Source organism: Rhopalosiphum maidis, chromosome 1 (genome assembly GCF_003676215.2).
Source record: "Rhopalosiphum maidis isolate BTI-1 chromosome 1, ASM367621v3, whole genome shotgun sequence".
NCBI lineage: Eukaryota > Metazoa > Arthropoda > Insecta > Hemiptera > Aphididae > Rhopalosiphum > Rhopalosiphum maidis.
In genome coordinates, this window is record NC_040877.1 from 79,233,464 (window position 1) to 79,255,488 (window position 22,025).

The window sequence follows — 22,025 nt, forward strand, 5'->3', positions numbered from 1 at the left end:
TACTTATTATTTAATTCGATATTATATGTACATAAATTGTATCCTTATTATGTACTAAAAACCAATACACTAATTATGCTGTCAATGATCGTTGATCAATGCGATTGAGCCTTGTAATTATAATAAGAATAATAACAAAAAACACCGCGAATCGCTTTAGAACTTGCAGTTTTATTAAAGATTAAAAGATCTGCTGAACACGTGGATTTGAAGATTCTGTATCATTTGAATAATTTGTTCACTTTAATGTTAGTGCCACAGCTGACAAACTTTTTTTCTCGACTTTTCTGGTACTTTTACTGACGATAAAATAAGTACGATCCTGATGAATGATGATGGTGATGACGAAGAAGAATAATTGGTTACTGTAATATTGACGAAAGATGCAAAATTTTTTGATTCATATATAGACTATTTTCAAGGTTATCACTTATTAGTGAATTAGATAACGCTATGAACCAGATTTGCACGTGACCAATAATTCATCACGTCAATAGATCACAGATTTTTTTAATGAAATATAATACGTAATACAATTAATAAATATCAAAAATAAGTAGGTATAAGTAATAAATAATAAATATCTATGTATGTAATAATATTTTTTAACTTTCTTACGAACACTTTATTAATTGAATTTTAAGTTCGGTTCCCTGAATTTCGAATTATCGAGCATTTATTGTACTACATAATGTATTTCTCGCATTGATAAATATTTGATTATTTTTCATTTGATCAACATATAGGTATTCGTGTTTTTATTATTGTTGGGCGTAGTAAAAGTGAAATTAAAAAAAAACCTTTAACTTTTGCTCTTTAAAGTTAGAATAAGACGTAAAAATATATTTTAGTTTGACTGCATGGACATAATAATTTATGTTCCGAAAACTTAGGTCAATAGTTGTGGAATTTTTATGTTTGTTATGGTTTGGTAGGTTTTTGGAACATGTGTTTCTGTATGTCGCACTTGGCTTTGTGGCTAATAACTTGGACGAACAATCATCAGACTCATCCGAGAGTTAGAAATACCGGATGGTTTTGAATGTTTTGACCGCAGCACTGTTTAGTGACTAACACTAAGCCCCATGCCATACCCCAGTTGTTTTATTAAATGTTTAAAAAGAACCTCAAATATTAAAGAAATAAATAATGTTAAAAACAATGTTCAATATTTTGGTTACGGATTTTTATTTTCAAAATTAGTATTTTACTTAATAAGTTTCAACAATAAAATATTCAAGAATTTGTTTATAGTTATTATTTAATATTTTTACAATTAGTGTACTCATTAAGTACCAAACTAAGTAACTGAAGCTTTTACATTTTAAACAATGTGTGTATTATATAATAATATATTATAAATTAGCATTTCACTAAATACAACCTTAAGTACAAATAAGTAATGATATAATTTATCATATTATGTATTGGTTTTAAAGGAGATAAGATATTAATTTTTTATAGATATATATTATTATATAAAAAAAATAAAAAATAAATTATATCATCCAGCAAAAAAAATATTGAATTTAGGTACTGTCTGTAACTAAAATTATCAGTATGATAAGTTAAGAAAAATAATTTAAAATAAACAGCAATAATAAAATAAATACAAATTATAATAAAACTAATTTCATGTTCAACAGCAATGATAATGGTAAAAATCAAATTGATGGAACGATTTGAAACTAGACGTACACGTACATATAATATTAATAATAATAATAATAATAATAATAATATTAGGCTTACATTGGGCTTTATCACTATTATTGTCATAGATACATAACACCCGAGATTTATAAATCAATTATATAACATGTATATTGTAGATTCTTTGTATAAAACTAAAACATAGATAAAACTTTTTTTTCTTTGTTTTTTCTTTCATACATACATATTAATAATATATTATTGGTATAAAAAATTATAATGGATACATTTATAGTGCTGATTTTATATAAATATAAATGTATTATTAACTAATATAGTAATATCTAAAAAAAAAAAAACATATTTAACAATGAACAATCAGGATTCAACACTCAACAACAATGACAACACTCTAAGACATACAAGACTCACGCTGTTAAGTGAATAAAATACGCCTAAGGGACACTTATTTAGCGTTAGCACCAACGTTTTTTTTCTTAAAAAAAAAAAAAAATCAAATCAAATAATGCTAAAAATAATGTTTAATGTACTTCGAGCATTTTTGGTAACAACTTCAACACACTAGTTGGATACCACTAATTATTTTGTCGAGAATCCATTCGTCATGGACGGTAATTCATCCCTGACAGCTACAGCAGCAACAAGGGCAGCTCCACGACCACTTCCGTCTTCGGACAACATCAGGTCAAACTGCAAAATTTAAAAAAAAACTGTTCTTAAATCTTATTCAAAAGAATCATATAATCATAGTTGTGTACAAAAATAATAGTATAATAGCAATTATATTATATTAAATTGTTAAGCAATTTAATAAATATAAATAAAAAAAAAATAATACAGAACATTTTATTCTAATACAATACTTATGTTTGTAAATAATAAACAATAGACTAGTAGTAATTTCCAAGTACTCGTATTAACTTAAGGATTGGTTGTTTCATAATGTTTAAGTTAATTAAATAATTTAAAACAATTATTATTGTAAAGTATAATCCATAAGGGCTTATATTTGACAACAAATAATTATTTAAGGTAAAAAAAAGAAAAGGTAACAACTATACCTAACTCACACATATTTACCACCTCTAAATTTAAACGAAAAAACTATTAAAAACCACGTTATCTTAACATATACAACTAGGGAGTTTACATTATCCTATCTCTCACTCACTTTGATGTCGGATTTGGTCAGTTGTTTGGTCTTTTCCACCATGAGTTTATGGAAGTAAGGATGGAAACGGTAAACCGAACCGTCGACGCCAATCGTGACGGACTTCTCGTCCATTTTGTTGAGAAGTGCGGCCAGACCGGCAGACACCAGATGCGCCGACCGCCTGGACACGCATTCGCAAATGTATCGTACGTTGGCGCAGTCAACCAACGATGGGTCGTTGATGCCCATTTCGCTAAGGACCTTCAATGTTTCTTTGTAATTGGCTTTGTCGCTAAAATGCGAAAATCACAATAATTAGTTAAACAACAATATGTAAATAGAATATAAATTTATAATCACAATAAGTGAACACGTGAGTAGTGTCGCACGGAATACTTTATGGCCGATGTAAATAAGCAAATTTATTGTTGAGAAGGACGGAAATCTTAGCCCATCCACTTCCTTCTACAATTTATATTTTATACTAGTATTATACCTACTAGTCTACTAGTCTAACTGGCAATATTTAGAGGATGCGTATAATCAAGTTTTATATAATCAATTTTAATGAAAATTAGAGGAAACTTAAAATATTAACTCAAAGTATGTATTTTCAAAGTTGATTATATCGGTGTCAACAATGGTTGAGACGAGATTTTAATAAATAAAACCGGTTTAGCGCGGAAAAAACTTACGGAGACAGTTTTACAATACCTATCTATAGTTTTACCAAACGTTCAAAATACACAAAGAAGTACTTTATCTACGACATAGCGTTTTTAATATCAACTTTCACTAATTTGTAATAAATAAATAAAAAAAATCTAATCCTTCTGAATAAATTTTAATATAGAATATTTTCTAGTTATAATGAACGAAAAACAAATTCTATCATAATATTTACGTCATATTATATAATTGTTCTTTATGTATTATTATTGTATACGTTTCAGAGCCATACCGATCCATTTTTTATCCTGAGGCAGAACTTTAATAATGTGCTACTTGGATGGTGGGGGTGATACATTTGCAATTTTTAATATTTCTTAATAAGAGTCGGAAATATCTGAAACTTAGTAATTAGGTTTCGAGCAAAACAAGAAATACAATTTTTAGCCCAAATGATTTAATTCTCAACATTATATCTACGGATCGATGAAAATCTCTTAGGTTAATCATTTAATATTTTTACGCCCCCCAACATTAGGCGCCCCGCTCGCCTCACCCTAATTACTGCTCTGATAAATTTTGTAAAGATACTAGTTTCGTATGTTTGTCTCACGCCAAACGATTGTCATTAATAGGTTATTGGTAGTGTGGCGTTTCCTATGCTACTGCTCTGCTGACTACTTTATAATACAATTTAAATTTATGCATTTTTTTACATTTGTTCTCTATATTGATTGGAAATATAGTGTTAATAATGTTAACAATTAAAGGAAAACGTTATGTACTCCTCTCTCCTTCCCCCAAAATTTGTAATCAATATATTATTACATGTGCTCCGATTGAGTATAAAGTATGAAGCGTATACACTAAAAATTAAAATATTTTTCAGATCGGCCTCGCCTTTACACGACCACATAATAATATTTTATGATATTCACATTCGAGTTCTTAAAATATATTTATTATAATGTTATATAATATAGTACCTTTCAATGTCTGATACGTATGACGTGCCGAAAGCTCCTTTAGTCTTCATTTGTTCGGACAGTCTTCCTTCAAAGAGTTTGTTTTGGTTGGCTAAGTCGACGATGGCTAATCGTACGATCTCTCCCATGTACATGCCACTGATCATTTTTTCGAATCTAAAACACAGTGCACATTTTAGACACCGTCAATACTGCGGAAATAGAGAAAAACGCCATTGCCGTCACATTCGTTGTTGTCGATCGACACATGCTTATTACCTTTGTTGTCCCGGGTTCAATGAGTCTTCGTCGATCTCCCTATCATATTTCGTGCGGACGGCGTCCAATTTTCCATCATCTCCGAACGCGCCCCATTCGGTGTTTACGATCACGTGCGGTTTCGTCTTGTCGCCATCGAAAAGTTCGGCGTTTTCAACTTTTTCCACGTAACACGCGTTGCATCCCGTTCCTGCACAAACAACGTGTTAAAATACAACCGTACTCTCAGAACTGTTGAGCTTTATTCGTTTCGAAACGCACAGTAGATGCGGTGCCGCCGAGTATTATATTCGTCGTATGAAAACAACGCATATCTGACACTAGCAGGCGAGTTAATAAAAGCAAAAGCTATACAGTAGTATTATTAATATTACGATAATATTGTCAAATCACATATATGTTTAATGTATAATGCATATACTATGTATAAATTGTTAAGTAACACATATAGCTGCGGCGCCGTTAAAACAATAATAAAAATGTGAAGAAGTTCAAAACACAAAATGGTCTGTTTTTAATGCAATTTTTTACATCGAATAGATGGTATTATATAGGCATAGTGTGATATTTTGTAGGTAGTTTGTAGAAATCGTAAAAATGTAAAAGGATAAATAAAAATTTAAACTTATACACGAATACAACTTCATAAAATTATACATTATCATCGCATTTAAAAGGGTCTGTTAAGAAATTAGATTAATATAAATTGTAACATACTATTCATATGTTATATTCCAAAAATCCAAAATGTCTAAATCAGTTATTTATTATCAGATATTTTTGTCTCGTCCAAAATGTATACGATTGAAATTAATAATAGGTATAGTGCAATAAACAAAATCTACAATCGCATTGCAATAAGATAATTTCATATTTGACTCACGATGACTGATTACAGAAACTTATAAAGTTATCACTTAATGATGTCGAGGTTTAATAAGAGGTTATTTGATTGCAGTACAAAGGCTATCAAATCAATATAAAATGTATGTATGTATATACTATAACTATATATACATATATACAAATACAACGTAAAATACAACTTTTACAAGAAGGAAGGAATAGGAAAATCTAAATGTATCTATCTTGTCTATAAATAAATAAATAAATATATATTTATAAAAAGCTATTTACTACTATTAAAATTAGTTTAAATATAGGAATATATACTATAAGTGCATTGTTAATAATAATAAATAAAATAAAAATAGTTATAATACTAATGTAACATATTAATAAGTAAATGAGAAGAAATAATATTTCTAATGTTGTTAAAAGAAAATGAAAATATTATCATGAACAAATAATTAAAGTAAGAGAAGGTTTATTAAAGTAAGAAATAAAGTAAAATATTGTGTGTGTTAACTCAACTGTGTGACTAACACTTTACAGTTCACACACACACTTATTGAGTTAATAGTATTAACTCACTTAAACGTCTATTTACTCAACATACCAACAATAAGTCCAATTTTGGTGTTCGGGTTCTTCCAAGCGCATGACATGATTGTACCGGTTGTATCGTTCAATATTCCACACACATCAATTTCGACGTCCTAATAAAATTATCACCGAAACAAACCTTCTATTATGTAATGTTCTTTTATAGACAAGGACATATTTTTTAATATCTACAAGTAATCATAATATTACTTAACATTTCGTTTTTGAATGAATAACATTATATAAAAAACAGTTTTAATAAGTATTAGCATATTATTTTTTTTAACTTTGAACCTTAATTTAGAGCTGAGGAAATAAAGACTCTTTTATACAATATTGATTTTAATATATATTACAAGAAAAGTTGAGCATTGGCAGGAAAGTTTTGAGAAACATTTTTACTGTGGCCATAGGCATGTCCAGACTCAATCCTACATTGCATACAAGTTAAATACTTATACATATGAATTTGAAACTGGTTAGACAAGATAGGGATAAGGAGTGTGACCCCCTAAATTTTGTAAAAAAGCATTATCATTACAGAAAATTATAACTTATAGAAAAAAAAAAGTTATTATTTAAAAGGAATAGCAATATTATTGATACAACATTTACGCATGTTTAATCAAATTTTGCATGTTGGGCCTATCTATGGTAGACACATTTGTCATATTTATAACTGTAGGTACATAGAAAGCATTCTTGAAGGATTAACAATAATGCAACTTATTTACCAATCATCATACATGAACATATACAAAAATAATATGGAACAATCATCAGCAATTTAAGCAAAATTATATGATAAATAGCAAGTATGCTTATAGTTTATATTTATAAAATACCAGTAGATTTATTTAACTCACGTTTTAATTGGACAATCACAGACAGTTTTTTGTACAATTACAATACATAGTTCATGCTCTGAATTTGTAGGTATAGAATATTTTTATAGACAATTTGACATAACAGTACAATATAAAATGTATACAAGTTATGTATATGAACAGAAAGCATTCATCAGACTTTAAATGTCGTATAACGTAACCCAATGCAAACAGCTGGCATTATATATTTTGGAAATGTTGGCTTAGCCAAACTTACCAACAATCAAACCTACAAAACAGTTATTCGAAAAACGTGTTTTGTGGGCACAACTCATTAAGGTTCCGGTTGCATCATTCAATACAGCCGTTAAACGTAGATTCAGGCCCTACATTAACATTCTAAGATCTTAAATCTGTTGATACTTATTAACATGTATTATGAAAATACAAAAAATCATTGAAGTGAGATGAATGTGTTAGGTATTAGAAAAAAAAAATTAACTGATTTTAGTAATTTGATCATTATTTACCTTTCTTCTTTTGATAGCATCCTTGAGAAGTCTGACAACATCTTCATCAACCACTCCTGAACAGTTAAATCCTTTGGTCCAACTATTTAAATATCCTTTGGTAAGACCAACTTGTCTAAGTGGAAAACTAAAAGTAAAGCCCAACGGTAATGCCTTTTTGTTGTCCAAGTTGTGTTTTTTAATAAATTCTGCCAGACATTTAGCAATATGATCGAATAACTAGATAACATAATGGTATATAGAAATATAGAAATTATCAATTAATAAAAAGTTTATATTTAATTACTTCTGTGCCTTTGCCAGTTTGGATATGAGCAGGCACTTTGAAGATTTCAGAATCCATATGGAAGTAGTTATTCTCTCCCAATTCAATCAATAGTACACGGAAATTGGTGCCACCCAAGTCCAGAGCCAAGAATTTGCCTCTTTCTAGAAGAAAAAAAATACTAATAAAATATTTTCTTTATCTTTATGTCTAGCCTTTTTACCTGTGCCATTAGGCAAATCTTGTACATAAGTGACATAACACTTAACAATGGAAGATGGGTTGGTATCTTTAGCCAAACCATTCCTGATGGCTCCATCCATATCATTCATCAAGGTGGTCAGTTGTTCATTGGACAAAAGAAGTGATTTACAATCTTCTTTGATCTAAAAATAAAAACATAATATTGTCAGTCCATATTACTAAAGTAAAAACATGAAATAAGATGTTAATTAATAAAGAATTTATTGAAAATAATTATTCATGACTATTAGCATAACATTTGAAATGTACATACACAAGGAAAACTTGATAAAATTTCCTCATAATATATATTTATGTACATGTGTATTATCCTAATCTGGTATAAGTAATACATATTAGGTAGGTATTCGTACAGAAATTGTACATCATGAGTTAAATCCGCACATGTAATAATTAATAAGTTATTAATAAAAATAAAAAATGACCAATTATTAGTGTCAAGAAAAAAAATCAGATAGGAGCAATAAAAATAACTTTAACATTGACATTTCATTTGTAATTTAGACGGTGAAATATTATTTATGTAAGCTTATCGTGTACACTGAATACACATCGCATAATTTATAGTCGTACGATAATTTGTATAGGTACGCTTGATATATAGACATATGACATTTTTACGATAATTCGGAGTAAAAATATTCCGTATAGATACGAATGAAAACATTTGTAAATTGTACACAATCGTCAATAGAAGTATTTCGCAGTAAAAATCGTCGTAAAAGTCACCTACAAAATCTTATTATTATTATTATAATATTATACTAGCGCAAAACTCGTAAAATTCGATTTTTTGTACATTAAGTTACAGGTACTATTGTTATTATGGTTTTATACGTTTTTACAGCTTAAATTAGTTATAATTATAAACTAATAAATTGTGACAAAGGGAGGGGAGGAAGTATTCGGCATAATAATACCCATAATAGTAATATTAATATACTATCTATTACGAATTGCAATCATGCGGTAGTACCTATCGATCATTTTTCTCTCCTGGGAAAAATGAAATCGACCGTTCAAAAGAGTACGATCGGCGTAAGGGTCGCCGTAGTTTTTGACGGCAATAGAAAACGAAAGCTACGGAGACGGAATTCCACTACAAACCCTCCTCCCCCCCCCCGCAAAAATGTACATCATACTATATTATTATGAATTATGTTCATAGTGCAAACACAAAAAACCTCGCCGTTTTTCATCCTCGCGATCACCGGGTCACACGTTTCACCCCCCGCGGCAGTAATTCATGTGGGCGCCGCCGAAAAACGAGCGGTGGTGAGGGGGAGGCGGGATGTTTTACGCGACGGCGCAGGAGCGACCACGGGTGGCAATGTGTTACGCGCGGCGGAGCGGTTGTGTATGTTTCGATGATTTCCCCCCTCCTTCATAACCATCATAATCACCACAAAATCCAACCACCCTTTAAATAAGCCGTCTTGACGGCGAGAGGAGGACTTACGGTCACGCGGACTGCGGACGAAGACGAAGTGGCTCCGGTGAACAGGCCGTACAGGGCGCGCAGGATTGGATGGATTACGATGCACATGGCGGCGGCGTTTATAAATTGACAAAATTTAATAAATATAAAGTACCTAAATTGTGTTTAACGTTACGTTATAATTATAAATTATTATTATTTGATGAAAACGGTAGCGAAAATAAGTCACACGTGTGCGGCGGACTCGGCACGATCGGATAGAGTCGGAGGATGATGAGACGAGCAAAAAAAAAAACACGACACGCGAAAAAAAACGTAAACGCGACGACGAGACGGACGTTAAACTGCTGGCGAGAGGGTTAGACTGCCGACTGTCGGGCCGCCGACAGAGACCGAATGTGGTTTTCACATTTTCAACGCGCTGGCGCACTCGTCACACGAGTACACGACGACGGAGACGCGCGTGTGAGTGCACACCCCTCCGCCACCGCCGCCAGGCCATTCCAACGGTCGCGCATGCGCGACACACACACACATACACACACATGCGACCATTCATCCGCGCGCCAAACAGGTCACCGGCGGCGCTCGCGACCGCTATCGACCGAAAGTTGCCCTCGCCGCCACGCCGATTATTATTATTATTACGTCACTCCCGCAATAAGAAATCGGTCAAATTTCCTCTCCCAACGACACCACCTCCACCATCAACTATTATTACTACAACTGCTACTTATAATTTTTTGCCAATTTCTCGTAAACACACGATAATATACTATTACCACGCGACGTAGATCGTACGTTTCGCCCGGATTTTGAAGGTTACGCCGCGTCACCGCGGTTTCATCGACGGCACGGGGAGAACGTTATCGATTTTCGTTTCACCGGACTACGGGAGAGATGCTTCTAAAATTAGATTGCGTGACCGGTTCGTAGGTTCGTTCGGTCTAGACTACGGTTATCTCATTAACTGTGTGTAGATGAGTACATAGGTAATGTTGTTATGGTATTCGGCCGATTATCAGTATAGGTACATAATATAATCATTGTTAAGGTATGATTTATACATATTGATAGACAATAACGATATTTGTGTACTTACAGCGACCTTCACGAGTGAATTGCTTAAACTATCATCCGAGGTTTAGAGGGAACATTCGAAGTCCGGGGGTAAATTTTGGGGAATACCGAGTCCTCACCACTTCACAACTCATTATAGGCGCTACCTAGGCACCGGTACAGAAACGGCGGTGATACGGTACGATACTGTACTATTCGACGGGGCTTACTCATTTATTATGCGAGTAGGCAATTTTATGAATACGTTTTTATTAGTCGATTTCTACTATATTATAATTTATTCGTACTAAAGCTAATCGATTGAATAGGCAGGTGCAGGTACCGTTAGGTATACGAGTTATTTATGTGCACACGACGGCTGTTAGTTTTTGCATAGAACTATAGAAGATAACATGAAATATTATATTCGTAATGTTTTTTCAAAACGTCAGCTATACACGACACGCGTGCGAGTATGCAAGTTTCGACTACGCGTCCAACTCGGAAATCGTTGGGCAACGTCGACCGCGGTTGAATGCGACCACCTGGTGGAATGGTTTTAAGTGTTTTAACGTGTCTATTTTAAATCCAATGTTCAGAATCACACAGTAAAACTATTATCGTACGACATTTGACAATATGACAAAAAACCAATTCTAAAAGGATTTAATCCATAAATACATTATACATTTCGAGCTGTTTTCAAGTTTTATTATAAGTTAAATACCGTATTGACCGTATTGTATTGATATTTTATAGGTATTAATACCGTATTTTTTATTATTATTAAGCATAAATACAGTATACACTAATTAATATCTTTATAATTTCCTTTTTATTCCTAAAACGCTTATCGTTATGAAATATTTAAGTACATAAAAGAAAGAGACGTATAATAATTGCTGAGTAGGTACGTCAATACACTTCCATTTTAAATAGCTGTGTTAGTGCGATAAAAATATGAATTATACTTACTTTTATATTTTATTCTAGTTTAAGTCAATTTAATAATTAAGGCAATATATCTTTTTATTGGTACATAATAAAGGAGTAAAATAATAAAACTAATAATTATTAATCATAGATTCAATGTAGGTATATTTAAATTTAATTTGCAAAACTAGCGAACGTTTTTAATTAATTTTGTTATAATGTTGTTAATGCGTGATGTACATTGAAAAACAATATGTCAATTCACAAAAACATTTAAATTTAAAATTTTTTTAAACGCTTACACCTATGTCTCAAAGTCAAACTAAAAAAAAAATTAAAAATAGAAAGTATATTATGCATTTATGCCCACGTATAATCGTTAATATTAATTTATAGCATATGACCTAATAATATACTACAGTTTAAGCGTCAGTTGTTAATATATATGTGTCAGGTATTATCGTTTAATTATTCAATAAATCGACAAGTTCGAGTTATCGTTATGGTTTTAAAATTTATTATTTATGATACATCGGGACATTGATATTATATAATTAAAAATCTTTTAAATTTCATACTGTTGTAGGTGCCTATATTTTGCCTGTATTAACAAAATAAATTTAAAAAAACTCAGAGGTCAGAAGACAGAAATACCTATTTAGAATGTCATTGTATCGATTATATAATTAAATAATTTAGTAAAAATATTCATATCGAGTGTTACAACTCGACATAATAATTATTATTTAGGTAGGTACTGTGTTAACTATTTAAAGTTTTGAATTATAGTTACTAAAATAATTAGGCATGTATACAACTAAATAACATGTTGTATATTTGCAGTATAAGTATATCTATCGGTTAAGTTTTTAAAATAAATATTAAGTAACAAATAAAAATAATCAGTGAACAATTTAGTAATTCAAGTGTATTATAAATTGAAAAGTATTCGAGTAGTATATATAGTATTAATGAGTTTCCTATTCAGAAAATTTTAGTAAGATATCGTTTATAACGCTGCAGCGTTTATCGAATTAATAAATATCATCGATTTCAATTGCCTGACAACGGAAATTTGTAGCTTGTGCGCGGTTCATCATCATCATCATCATCATCATCATCATCATCATCATCAAGGAAGCACCTCGTTTTTTGAGTGTCTGGGACATACTTTTAAGTACATACTAATCGTTAAGAACTCATATATAGACGTTTTTTATTATGATTGTAATATCTTTGGTACACGACGAGCAGTGGCGACGGTGACGGTGGCGTTAACCTTGGAACGCATTTCTAACCATGTACTTGTCTATAATATTAGAATATATATATATAGCGATTTACATTTTCGTACAGTTTACGAGCGAAATATTGACTAGATAATTCGTTCGATTTAAAAGCGTTGTAAAATATTAGGATTGCACGCATGCTCCGAGGTGTCTTCGTGTGCATATTATACCTATTGTATTAATATTTGTATGGGGAGAAGAACAAACGTGATTTTCTCCGGTTCGAGACGCACCATCGTCCCGTACACATTCTTCTCGAAACGAATTATGTACGACGCACTATGTTATTATTTTGGCCGTCGTCATCATCGGCGGCGTCCTTCCGCTGTCAAACTATATACGTCGTTCGGTACTCACCCTGCAGCCTTGATGAATAGTTGAACGAATGTCGAAATGCGCGCACATCCGAAACGAAAATGTGGGACGTGTATTGTGGTATCGATTGTTTTTCGGTCGTTTTGGACGAAAATGATGATGATGATAATAATAATAATAATAACAATAAGGACAGCAAAACGAAATAACGGACGAGGAGTAAGGTGGCATGCAGCTGCAGCGAAACGCCTCGTCCGTTCGGCGTGTATATAAGCATTCCTCGCGGTACATCATATTATATTTATCCCAGTGCCACGACAACCACGATCGAGGGAGATTTATCATCACATTATATTATACTCAGTGTGGCCGTACATCGTGGGATAATAAACCCCGTAGTTCTAGTTGCCTATACCATATAGTGTTAACGCACCACCACCACAATCACCATTCAAGCGTTTTAACAAAGGGCGGTTTGTCTGAAAAATCGACAACGCGAGAACCAGATTTCCGTTGCTCAAGTCACTTTAGTCTCCGTTTGGAATTCGTAAATCTCAAATGTCTACAAGGATATACGTATCTTATTATATACATGTGGATATTATATTCCGAGAGTCGTACACCAGGGGCATCGCGCGCGCGCGCGCAGGAATGCGGCCGATGTATCTTTCCATTATTATGTCGGTGGCATTACGGTCAGCGCTGGTGTTTTTTTTTTTTTGCCGCTCCACCGATTGTGCAGAGAGTACCTACGCGTAGGCACTATGGCAATGCATAATACGATATTCACATGTCACATCGCAGAAAAAAAAATCGGAAGAAAAATCGACTCCCGAGGGCAACGCGCGTGTCCTTGGCGATGGTTCACACACACCGTCGACCGGTTGCGATACATATAAATATAATTGGAATATTGCACTCCCTCACCTATATACACGAGAGGTGTAAAACGTGTTAACATCTACGTCGTAGGACTTACGTGTAATATTATAATGTATGCCACACGTTGAATTTACAGCAGGTATTTATAGTTGAAAAAGGAAACGTATATGTTCTGCATATAGTCACCTATATACATGGCCGCATCAGGTAGGTATATAATACGAGACAAGTGCGCAGTTTTTTTTCCGCCGTAGCGATCGCCGCAGACGATGGAAAAAATAAAAAATTCAAATTTTTTAAGAGCATTTCAAGGTCTCGTTTGTCAGCCCTATTTATAAAAATGAAAAAAAAACCTATTCGTCTTTAGGAACCACTTATTGCTTTATTCTCAGAAAACGTTAATTATTATGTATATAATATATTTATTTATTGCTGTCGTAAAGTCCGTGTCAATTGGTTACCAATTGTGTAAACACTGTTATTAATCGGAGAGTAAATAATTATTGGTTTTCTATACACTACTACTATACTATAGCTACTACTACTACTACTATTACTACTACTACTACTACTACTACTACTACTACTACTACTACTACTACTACTACTATTGTCTGTTTATGTGTGTTTATGTTACTTTTTATTTATTATTTTTTTTTTTTATACATTAATGATCGTAAAGTACACTCTAAATTCGAAAAACGCGTGTGTGTTATACAGGATATAGTTCGTGTGAATGAAAAATGTAACCAATTTCGAATCGCTATCTATTGAAAATATTTTGCATAAAATCGGATACCACGAATTATTTTTCTGTATAATAAATTGTCGTTTACGGTGCAGATGTTTTATATTATACGCATAATGCCACAATTATAAATTTATTTAATAATAATTGCACGCGTTTTAAACAAAATTGCATCATAATAGTTTTTATGTCTCGTATATTAGATAAATTAATTATAAATTGCTCCTACGTAAAAAAGTATTTATTGAAATATAGTTATACAAGTGTATAATACTTCATATTTGTATAATATAAGAAAGATCATCAACTTTCACATTTTAAAAGACTGGTTATGTGTTAAAAAAAATAATTAGTTTTGTCAATTCTTACATTCAAGTATCTAATATTATATTATTATTAATTATTATACTAAAAACTATCAAATTTGAAATATTGAAGATAATATTCACCCCTTAAAAAAATTTCACTTTATATAAGCAGTACAGCGCCCTGTATTCCATATATTACATACAAAGCATGTATGCTTTGTGCAATATGTTTTTAACTCTATTTATTTAAATTAAAGTTATGAAACAAACGTCATAGGCAATATTATATTATTAGATTTTTTATAAGACATATTATGTTTGAGTCCTAAAATATTTATTATAATAATAGGTATTCGTTAAATTACAAAGCACAGTATTTAGCTATAGTGAGAACTGACCTAACTAACACCGTCTAATTACAGATTTTTTTTTTTTTTTTTTTTTTTTGGGGGGGGGGGGGTAAAACTAAAAACTTTCCATAGACTGAATCTTCTGAATAATGGGCAAAATTTCAACGATCTAGAGTGTGGTATTTAGAGGCTTTATCATATTAAATATGTATGATATAATGTTCCTATAATAATAGAATAATTATTTCATCGTTAATTGTGTGCAAGATCGATGTCATTCGAGCATTTTGGAGACACATAATATTATACCTATTGAAAAACGATATTACCCATACAAAAAATTGCTTGTAAATTAGATTCTCGTTTAAAGATAAATTATTACAAAATATGAACACATACACACACACAAGTCTAATATATTGTAGTTTCTCAAAATTGGCAGGGGCACAGAGGTCAGATGGAATTCTGTTGGAGTCACTACTTGGGTGTCGGTTTCGGCAATCGATATGTAAATAACATAATAAAATGTTTGGACGTTATTTGGACGCGAGTGCGAATATGCAAAAAATATAGCATTATAGCCAATGTGTACACCGCGACAACGATGAAAACTGGCCTGGCCGCGTGACGCACTAAAGGTCGTTGCAAAGTCACGTGGCTCGCCGAGAAACCGATTTGCGCGCGGCTAGCGGCGACGATGGATCCGCGCTGCAGTCTCTAATTGATATAGCATAGATAAGACAATTTTTTTGACCTCTCACTCGCCATACTTAAGTTCAGGCGGAGATAAAAATAAATAAAAAAAAAACCAATAATATTAATACAGTAATGGTAATAATAATAATAATAATAATAATAACAATTCGCCAATTATGCAACCTTGAAGAAATAATAATAAAAACTATACCACGAATTCACACGGAAGTACCTTGACCGGGCCGGCCGAGCTGATGGAGATCATGCCGCCACCGGGGATTAACGCCGAGTGGGATTAAAACGCGTGTTAAGCTCCGGCGCTAAGTCCGCCCCGTCATTTAATTATATACTATCTAGGTACACGCGATATTAAAGCGTATCGAATCGCAATTTAAATGGCAAGCCGCCTCGGTAGACAAAATATAGGATAACTAATCTATATAATAGCAATTATCTCGACTCAGCAAAACCGAAATTGTTTGTATCGAGTGTTTAATACGAATTTATTGTTTAAAACGATTCGATTTTAAGTATGTCTATTCAATTTTGATTATGATAATTTAATAGATTAAGTATTATTACTAAGATTACTTTTACTCGTATTTACTTAAGGTTAGAAATACGATTATGTTATTACCTTATAATCTTAATAACATTACCTACTACCTATTTATTTGTACACATATATTATTATTATACTGCAACTTATTAGAACGACACTGTTTTAGAATATTGCAAAGTCTGTCTTTTTATCTACATAATATGTTTTCGAATGTTTCGGCTAGGGGTGCGTACTATTTTATTTTTTTCGGGGCAATCATATTCCAGCCCACCCCTCCCCCACAAAAAATATTGAAAAAATAGGAAAATACTGTAGTTTCTGTTTCGTTTTTGGCTTCTAATTAATCGTTGATTGATACATGTTGTATACTTATAGTATGCTATAAGTATAGCAGTCACTAAGGTCGGCGTATTTTTACAAATCGATGACGTACCGGAAATTTAAATTTCATCGAGAGGAGCAGCTCGTTATTTCGATTTGGTAGGTGTCTATATGTATGAATACGATCGACGCACTAAGTGTGTAGAAAAGCTGATGGACTTCGAAATTCTATGCGTCATTTAAGTGTTCTACTATTTTAGTGCATAATTTATCGTGTACAAATAAATATAGTTATACATATTATTGCAATAGTATACACGATACAGTATTATACTTATTCATTCTTATCATCAGTCGTATAAATTATTAATAATCAGTTATTATGTCAGTTGTTACACAAAAAAAGTCATATTTTATATTTAATTATTTTAAAACATTTCATATTTGTATTAAAAACTTGGTGAAATCATAAAAACGTTCAATACAATTTTATTAATTGATTCATATATGATATACCCATTGCAATTTTAATTATTTATTTAACATTTAAACATAATATTATAATACCTATGCCCATAAATATTTTATAAAAAAAAAAAGTTGATTAACGCTAGTAATATTATATTCATAGTTTACATTACCCGTAACATTTTCTATAGGTATATATATATACACGCTAATACGTATAGATTTGTAATTATTGAATTTATTAAAACCCGCAGCGCTGTATACCTATATAGCTATTTCGAGAGAACGCCGCGAACGGTAATTTATGCAGGCGGTAAAAAACTACATCTAATTATCGTACTAATATGATAATGACGCGTACGAGACAGTTTAAAAACGCGTGACAGTTGAATTCATACCGACTACCTATGTACATATTATAATGTAATTAACTTTTAGTTTAAAGTCATCGCGTGTCGTGCAGGCTGCACGTTGCCCGCGCACGGTCCAACACCACGCCACGATTGCATTAAAATTGTCTATACAAATCAAAGTCGAGTTACCGTATAGGCAATGTTACGACGTTTTTCGCTTAAAATTGTATAACAAACAAATCACCGGTCAGTTTATATGCCCGGAGTGTGTGTTTAATTGGAAAACTTTTGTGATCGACAGAGTGAATACTAAATATTATACTATTAACGATATATTTACCGTGTCCGTCGGGTAAAAGTTGATTGAAGTCTAAAATACGACAACTGAGTGCACCTAATTTATTGCTGGATATATTAGTATATTACCGCTATTAATTGTTGTTAGCTATTGGGCTGTGTCGTTAAATTAAAGTGGACTATAAAAACTTATATCTATACCATCTAAAATATTTGAATTTTTTTAAATATTTATACGGTTTCTTCGCAATTTTTCACGTATTGTTTATGTAATATTAATTATTAATACTGTTTATCTGTAATTATATGTGCGCGTATATTCCACGATCAGGATATAATTAGGTGTAGATATGCATATTAATATATTTCGATTTACAATACCATTAATTATGACTGTTAAGAATTGGGATAATAATATATATTACATACTATATTGGTATACGACGCGGGAAATTATTTATATCATTTTGTAGATAAATATACCTATATCGTAATACGAGAAAAATCACTGTCATCGCAAACTTGAGTGGTGCAGAAATAAGATGTCCTTTATTGGAAACGCAATTCGGAGGGGGGGATTAAAAAAAAACTTCAACGAAAATTATTTACCTCGTTGGTGACCATTTCGGTGTCGAATTCGAAACCTTCTGAAATATTGAGTTCGCTGAAAGCTGGACGCAGTTGCCCCATCATTTCCGGCTTGGTCCTCATGTTTTGGCAGTTGTATGTATAGTGATACAAAAATTGGTGTACGATCGAAAACTTGCAAAGTTTTCGGGGTTGGCCGGCAGTAGAGCGATTAAACTCTGAATATTTTTATTTGTGAGTTATTATATTAAATGTTTTTTGTTCCACTTCAGTCTTCAGCGCAGGTGGCAGCGGAACTGATGGTATTTACGTTTTACAATATCACAAGCACAACCCGACACGGAGAACGATCCGGCCGGTACGCGGTCTTATATAACGCGAAACTGGTCTCTCCTTCTACCATGTCCCGGGCGTATCGTCGTCACTGTAATAATTTATGCGTGATAATAACATTATGTCTATGAGCGGTGGCTGGCGGGGATTATATTATTTTATATACTAAACGGTTGGGCGGTGGTGTGACGGAGTGGAGTGGTAATATCGAGAGGGGGGGGGCGAATGATTATGCTACGTATTTAGTTGTGTATACACACAGCACGCGCTGATTAAACAATATAAACAATTTACCGTAGTAAATATTATAAAGTACGCCAGTGTGTTGATTGTTGTACTATTGTTTTTTTATTTCCTCGTGGACGTGGAACGGGAAATAAAAATCGACCAATGGTGATCGCGATACGATTCAATGAATACGGGAGGTGCGCGCGCGTCTGCGGTTATCTCGGTTCGAGCTGATTACGCGGTCGCCTCAGGTCTCAGTCGAGGCTTTCGACCTTTATACTTTCGGCTCAACAGTTGTCTGCGTTTCTTGCCGGGCCGTTGGGTCGGAGCAAATGTTAAACCCTATATGGTTTATAGTTCTATACAATGCATTATACATAGGAATTCAAAAGTTATGAACGGTCTTATTGAAAATGTTTTGGAAAATTATCGAATAGTTTGTAAAAGGTCTCGGAAAAGTGTCCCAGTTTGTGTCTTTACACAGAATTTCTAACTTACCATAATGTTGTTATTAGTCATATTATAATAGGAACATGTTTGAGCAAAGTAATTTTTCTAAAAACGTTTTATTTAAAAAAATGTAAGCCACACTATTATATTTAGTAAAATCAATGTACAGTTTTCTTGTCTACCCCGCAGCTCGTAGTGTCTAATATGATTTTACTCTTGGTTCTGCAGTGAATATATAGTGTGATATACATTCCGGTCACTTACATTTTTATGAGATATAACATAAAGTCCGCCACTGTCGACTTTCCGTACTGATCTTTATTCCTTTTTTTATTGGGTTTTGTTGTGCTTTCTGCACCCTTATATTGCATTATTTTGTGTGTACATATACTTTTTTTCGTCTTGTCAATATTATGTTTTGGTCGTTTGTTTTTCTCTTTCGATGTTTATTGACTGCTTTTTTCCAAACCATTTTTCGTTCAACGCGAATTAGATTTTTCGATTGTTAGACATTTTTATATTGATACGTAGGTACTAACGGGCACCTAGATCTGAGGCGGCTACCGTAATATATTATATACATAAAAAAAAAGAATAAGATAAGATTAATATTATAAATTCACGCTGATTTAAGTTTACTATTATTCTAACATTATACATTTATAAATGCATTAACGCACGTATAACATCATGCTTGTTTATTAGCTTTAGATTTATTGATATATGATATTACTTTTAATGTTTGTATATGTCTCATGTCAATTGCGTGATAATCATTATCATTTCCATGTTATTCTTTTTCATTTTTCTGGAAAATGGATTTATTATATAAACATAAACATTTTCTAGATTTTATGAACAATTTTTAATTCAGGAAGTCTGGAAGTCTTTAATACTATTATATCTTTATTCCAAGCTACATGCATTATTCTATTTTATATTTTAACCAGAGCCATGAGTAGAGGTCGGATCTTTATGATTTTACATATTTGTTTCTAGTCTATGTAGTTAAATGGGAGTGAGAAATCTTTACGGTTCATGAAACACAGAATTCATAAGAAAAAATTTATTTTGCATAAAAAAGCATATTTTACGGGTTAGAGAATATTTAACACGTTAGAGAATATTTGAGAATATTTTTGTAATATCGGCATATAATGAACACTTTTTACATATATCAGCACTTTGATAAATACAATGTTCACTAAATAATTTATTTCTGGGTTTCTGGGTTCTAATAAAAATTAATCTCCAGGTATTCCGTATCGGTTGCGATAGCACATCGGTTATTTCGTTAGCTGTCACGATTATTCGTTAGTCGTCCGTCTCGTCAGCAATATATAGTAATTAATTGTTATTGTAAAATTAATTAAATTAAATATATTTAAAACCAAATTAATAAAAAATAAATTTAAACTGAATTGTTTTTTTTAATTAAATGAATATTTTGCATATTTAAGGACATAAAGCATCATATATTTGGTATTTTAAAAGAATATTAAGAGAATATATTTCCTATTTTATGTGACATAAAAACATCATATTTTAAGGATTTTAAGAGAATATAAATCCGACCTTTAGCCATGAGTGTTGATTTTATAATAATGTGTTTAAAAAAAAAAAAATTGTATCTATCATCGCTTTTTTAGATAGTAAAAATTTTATTTTCAACCATGGGGGTAGTTTTTGCAAGTAACTTAGATACTATTACTTAGTACTTTAGAGGGGAGAGGGGGAAGTGTTCAAAGTAAAAAAAATCTCAGTATTTTTCTTGATAATTCGAAAAAATAAAAAAAAATTAAGGAATAACAGGAATTTTAATGCAAATTTAGTTTTTGATAAAATCAATTTTGTTTTTTTTACTAAAAATTATTTGAAAATGTTAAGACTATAATTTTATTTACATAGAATAATTTTCAAAATATTTTGATTATTTTTGAGCTATGACAGTTGAAATACTCTAATTTTTATCTATTTGCCAATAACAATATTTTACTGCATAAAAATATCCTAGGCTGTCAGACCGTCTCATAACAGTTTTTTGTATATAATGATATATCATTGAATTCAAATTTAATACTTTCATTACAGTGACTCCTTTCTACTCCTACAGCAGAAGGGTATCCACTTTCCCATTTTTTATATGTTATAAATACATTTAAATAAAAGATTATAGATCATACAAACATAATTTCTACATATGAACTTTTAAAAAAGACTTATACTATGTAATTAATTTTTTCAATGAACTAATGTATGTTTAAACCTTATGTTTAAAAATACATTTTTAAGTAAACGTTACACTACAGCAATATGAAAAGAAAAGTTGATAAGT

The 22,025-nt window shown here is 31.7% G+C and overlaps 1 protein-coding gene across 3 annotated transcripts; it reads right to left on the reverse strand.

Annotated features, from left to right (window-relative positions):
• Positions 1–1,598: 1,598 nt before the first annotated feature.
• Positions 1,599–19,043, reverse strand: LOC113558811 (hexokinase type 2-like). Of its 3 annotated transcripts, none has more exons than XM_026964362.2 (9): positions 18,701–19,043; positions 8,032–8,194; positions 7,830–7,972; positions 7,544–7,762; positions 7,291–7,399; positions 4,741–4,930; positions 4,483–4,638; positions 2,846–3,119; positions 1,599–2,364 (listed from the first exon to the last, which is right to left on the reverse strand). In XM_026964362.2, exons 1-9 carry the CDS (start codon positions 18,800–18,802, stop codon positions 2,254–2,256), a joined length of 1,467 nt encoding a protein of 488 aa, XP_026820163.1. In that variant the 5' UTR covers positions 18,803–19,043; the 3' UTR covers positions 1,599–2,253. The 3 variants fall into 3 exon arrangements, with proteins under 3 accessions (XP_026820163.1, XP_026820164.1, XP_026820165.1); XM_026964363.1 differs by lacking the exon at positions 7,291–7,399 and adding an exon at positions 6,200–6,299 and having other exon boundaries at positions 18,701–18,802; XM_026964364.2 differs by lacking the exon at positions 18,701–19,043 and adding an exon at positions 9,532–9,746.
• Positions 19,044–22,025: the final 2,982 nt, after the last annotated feature.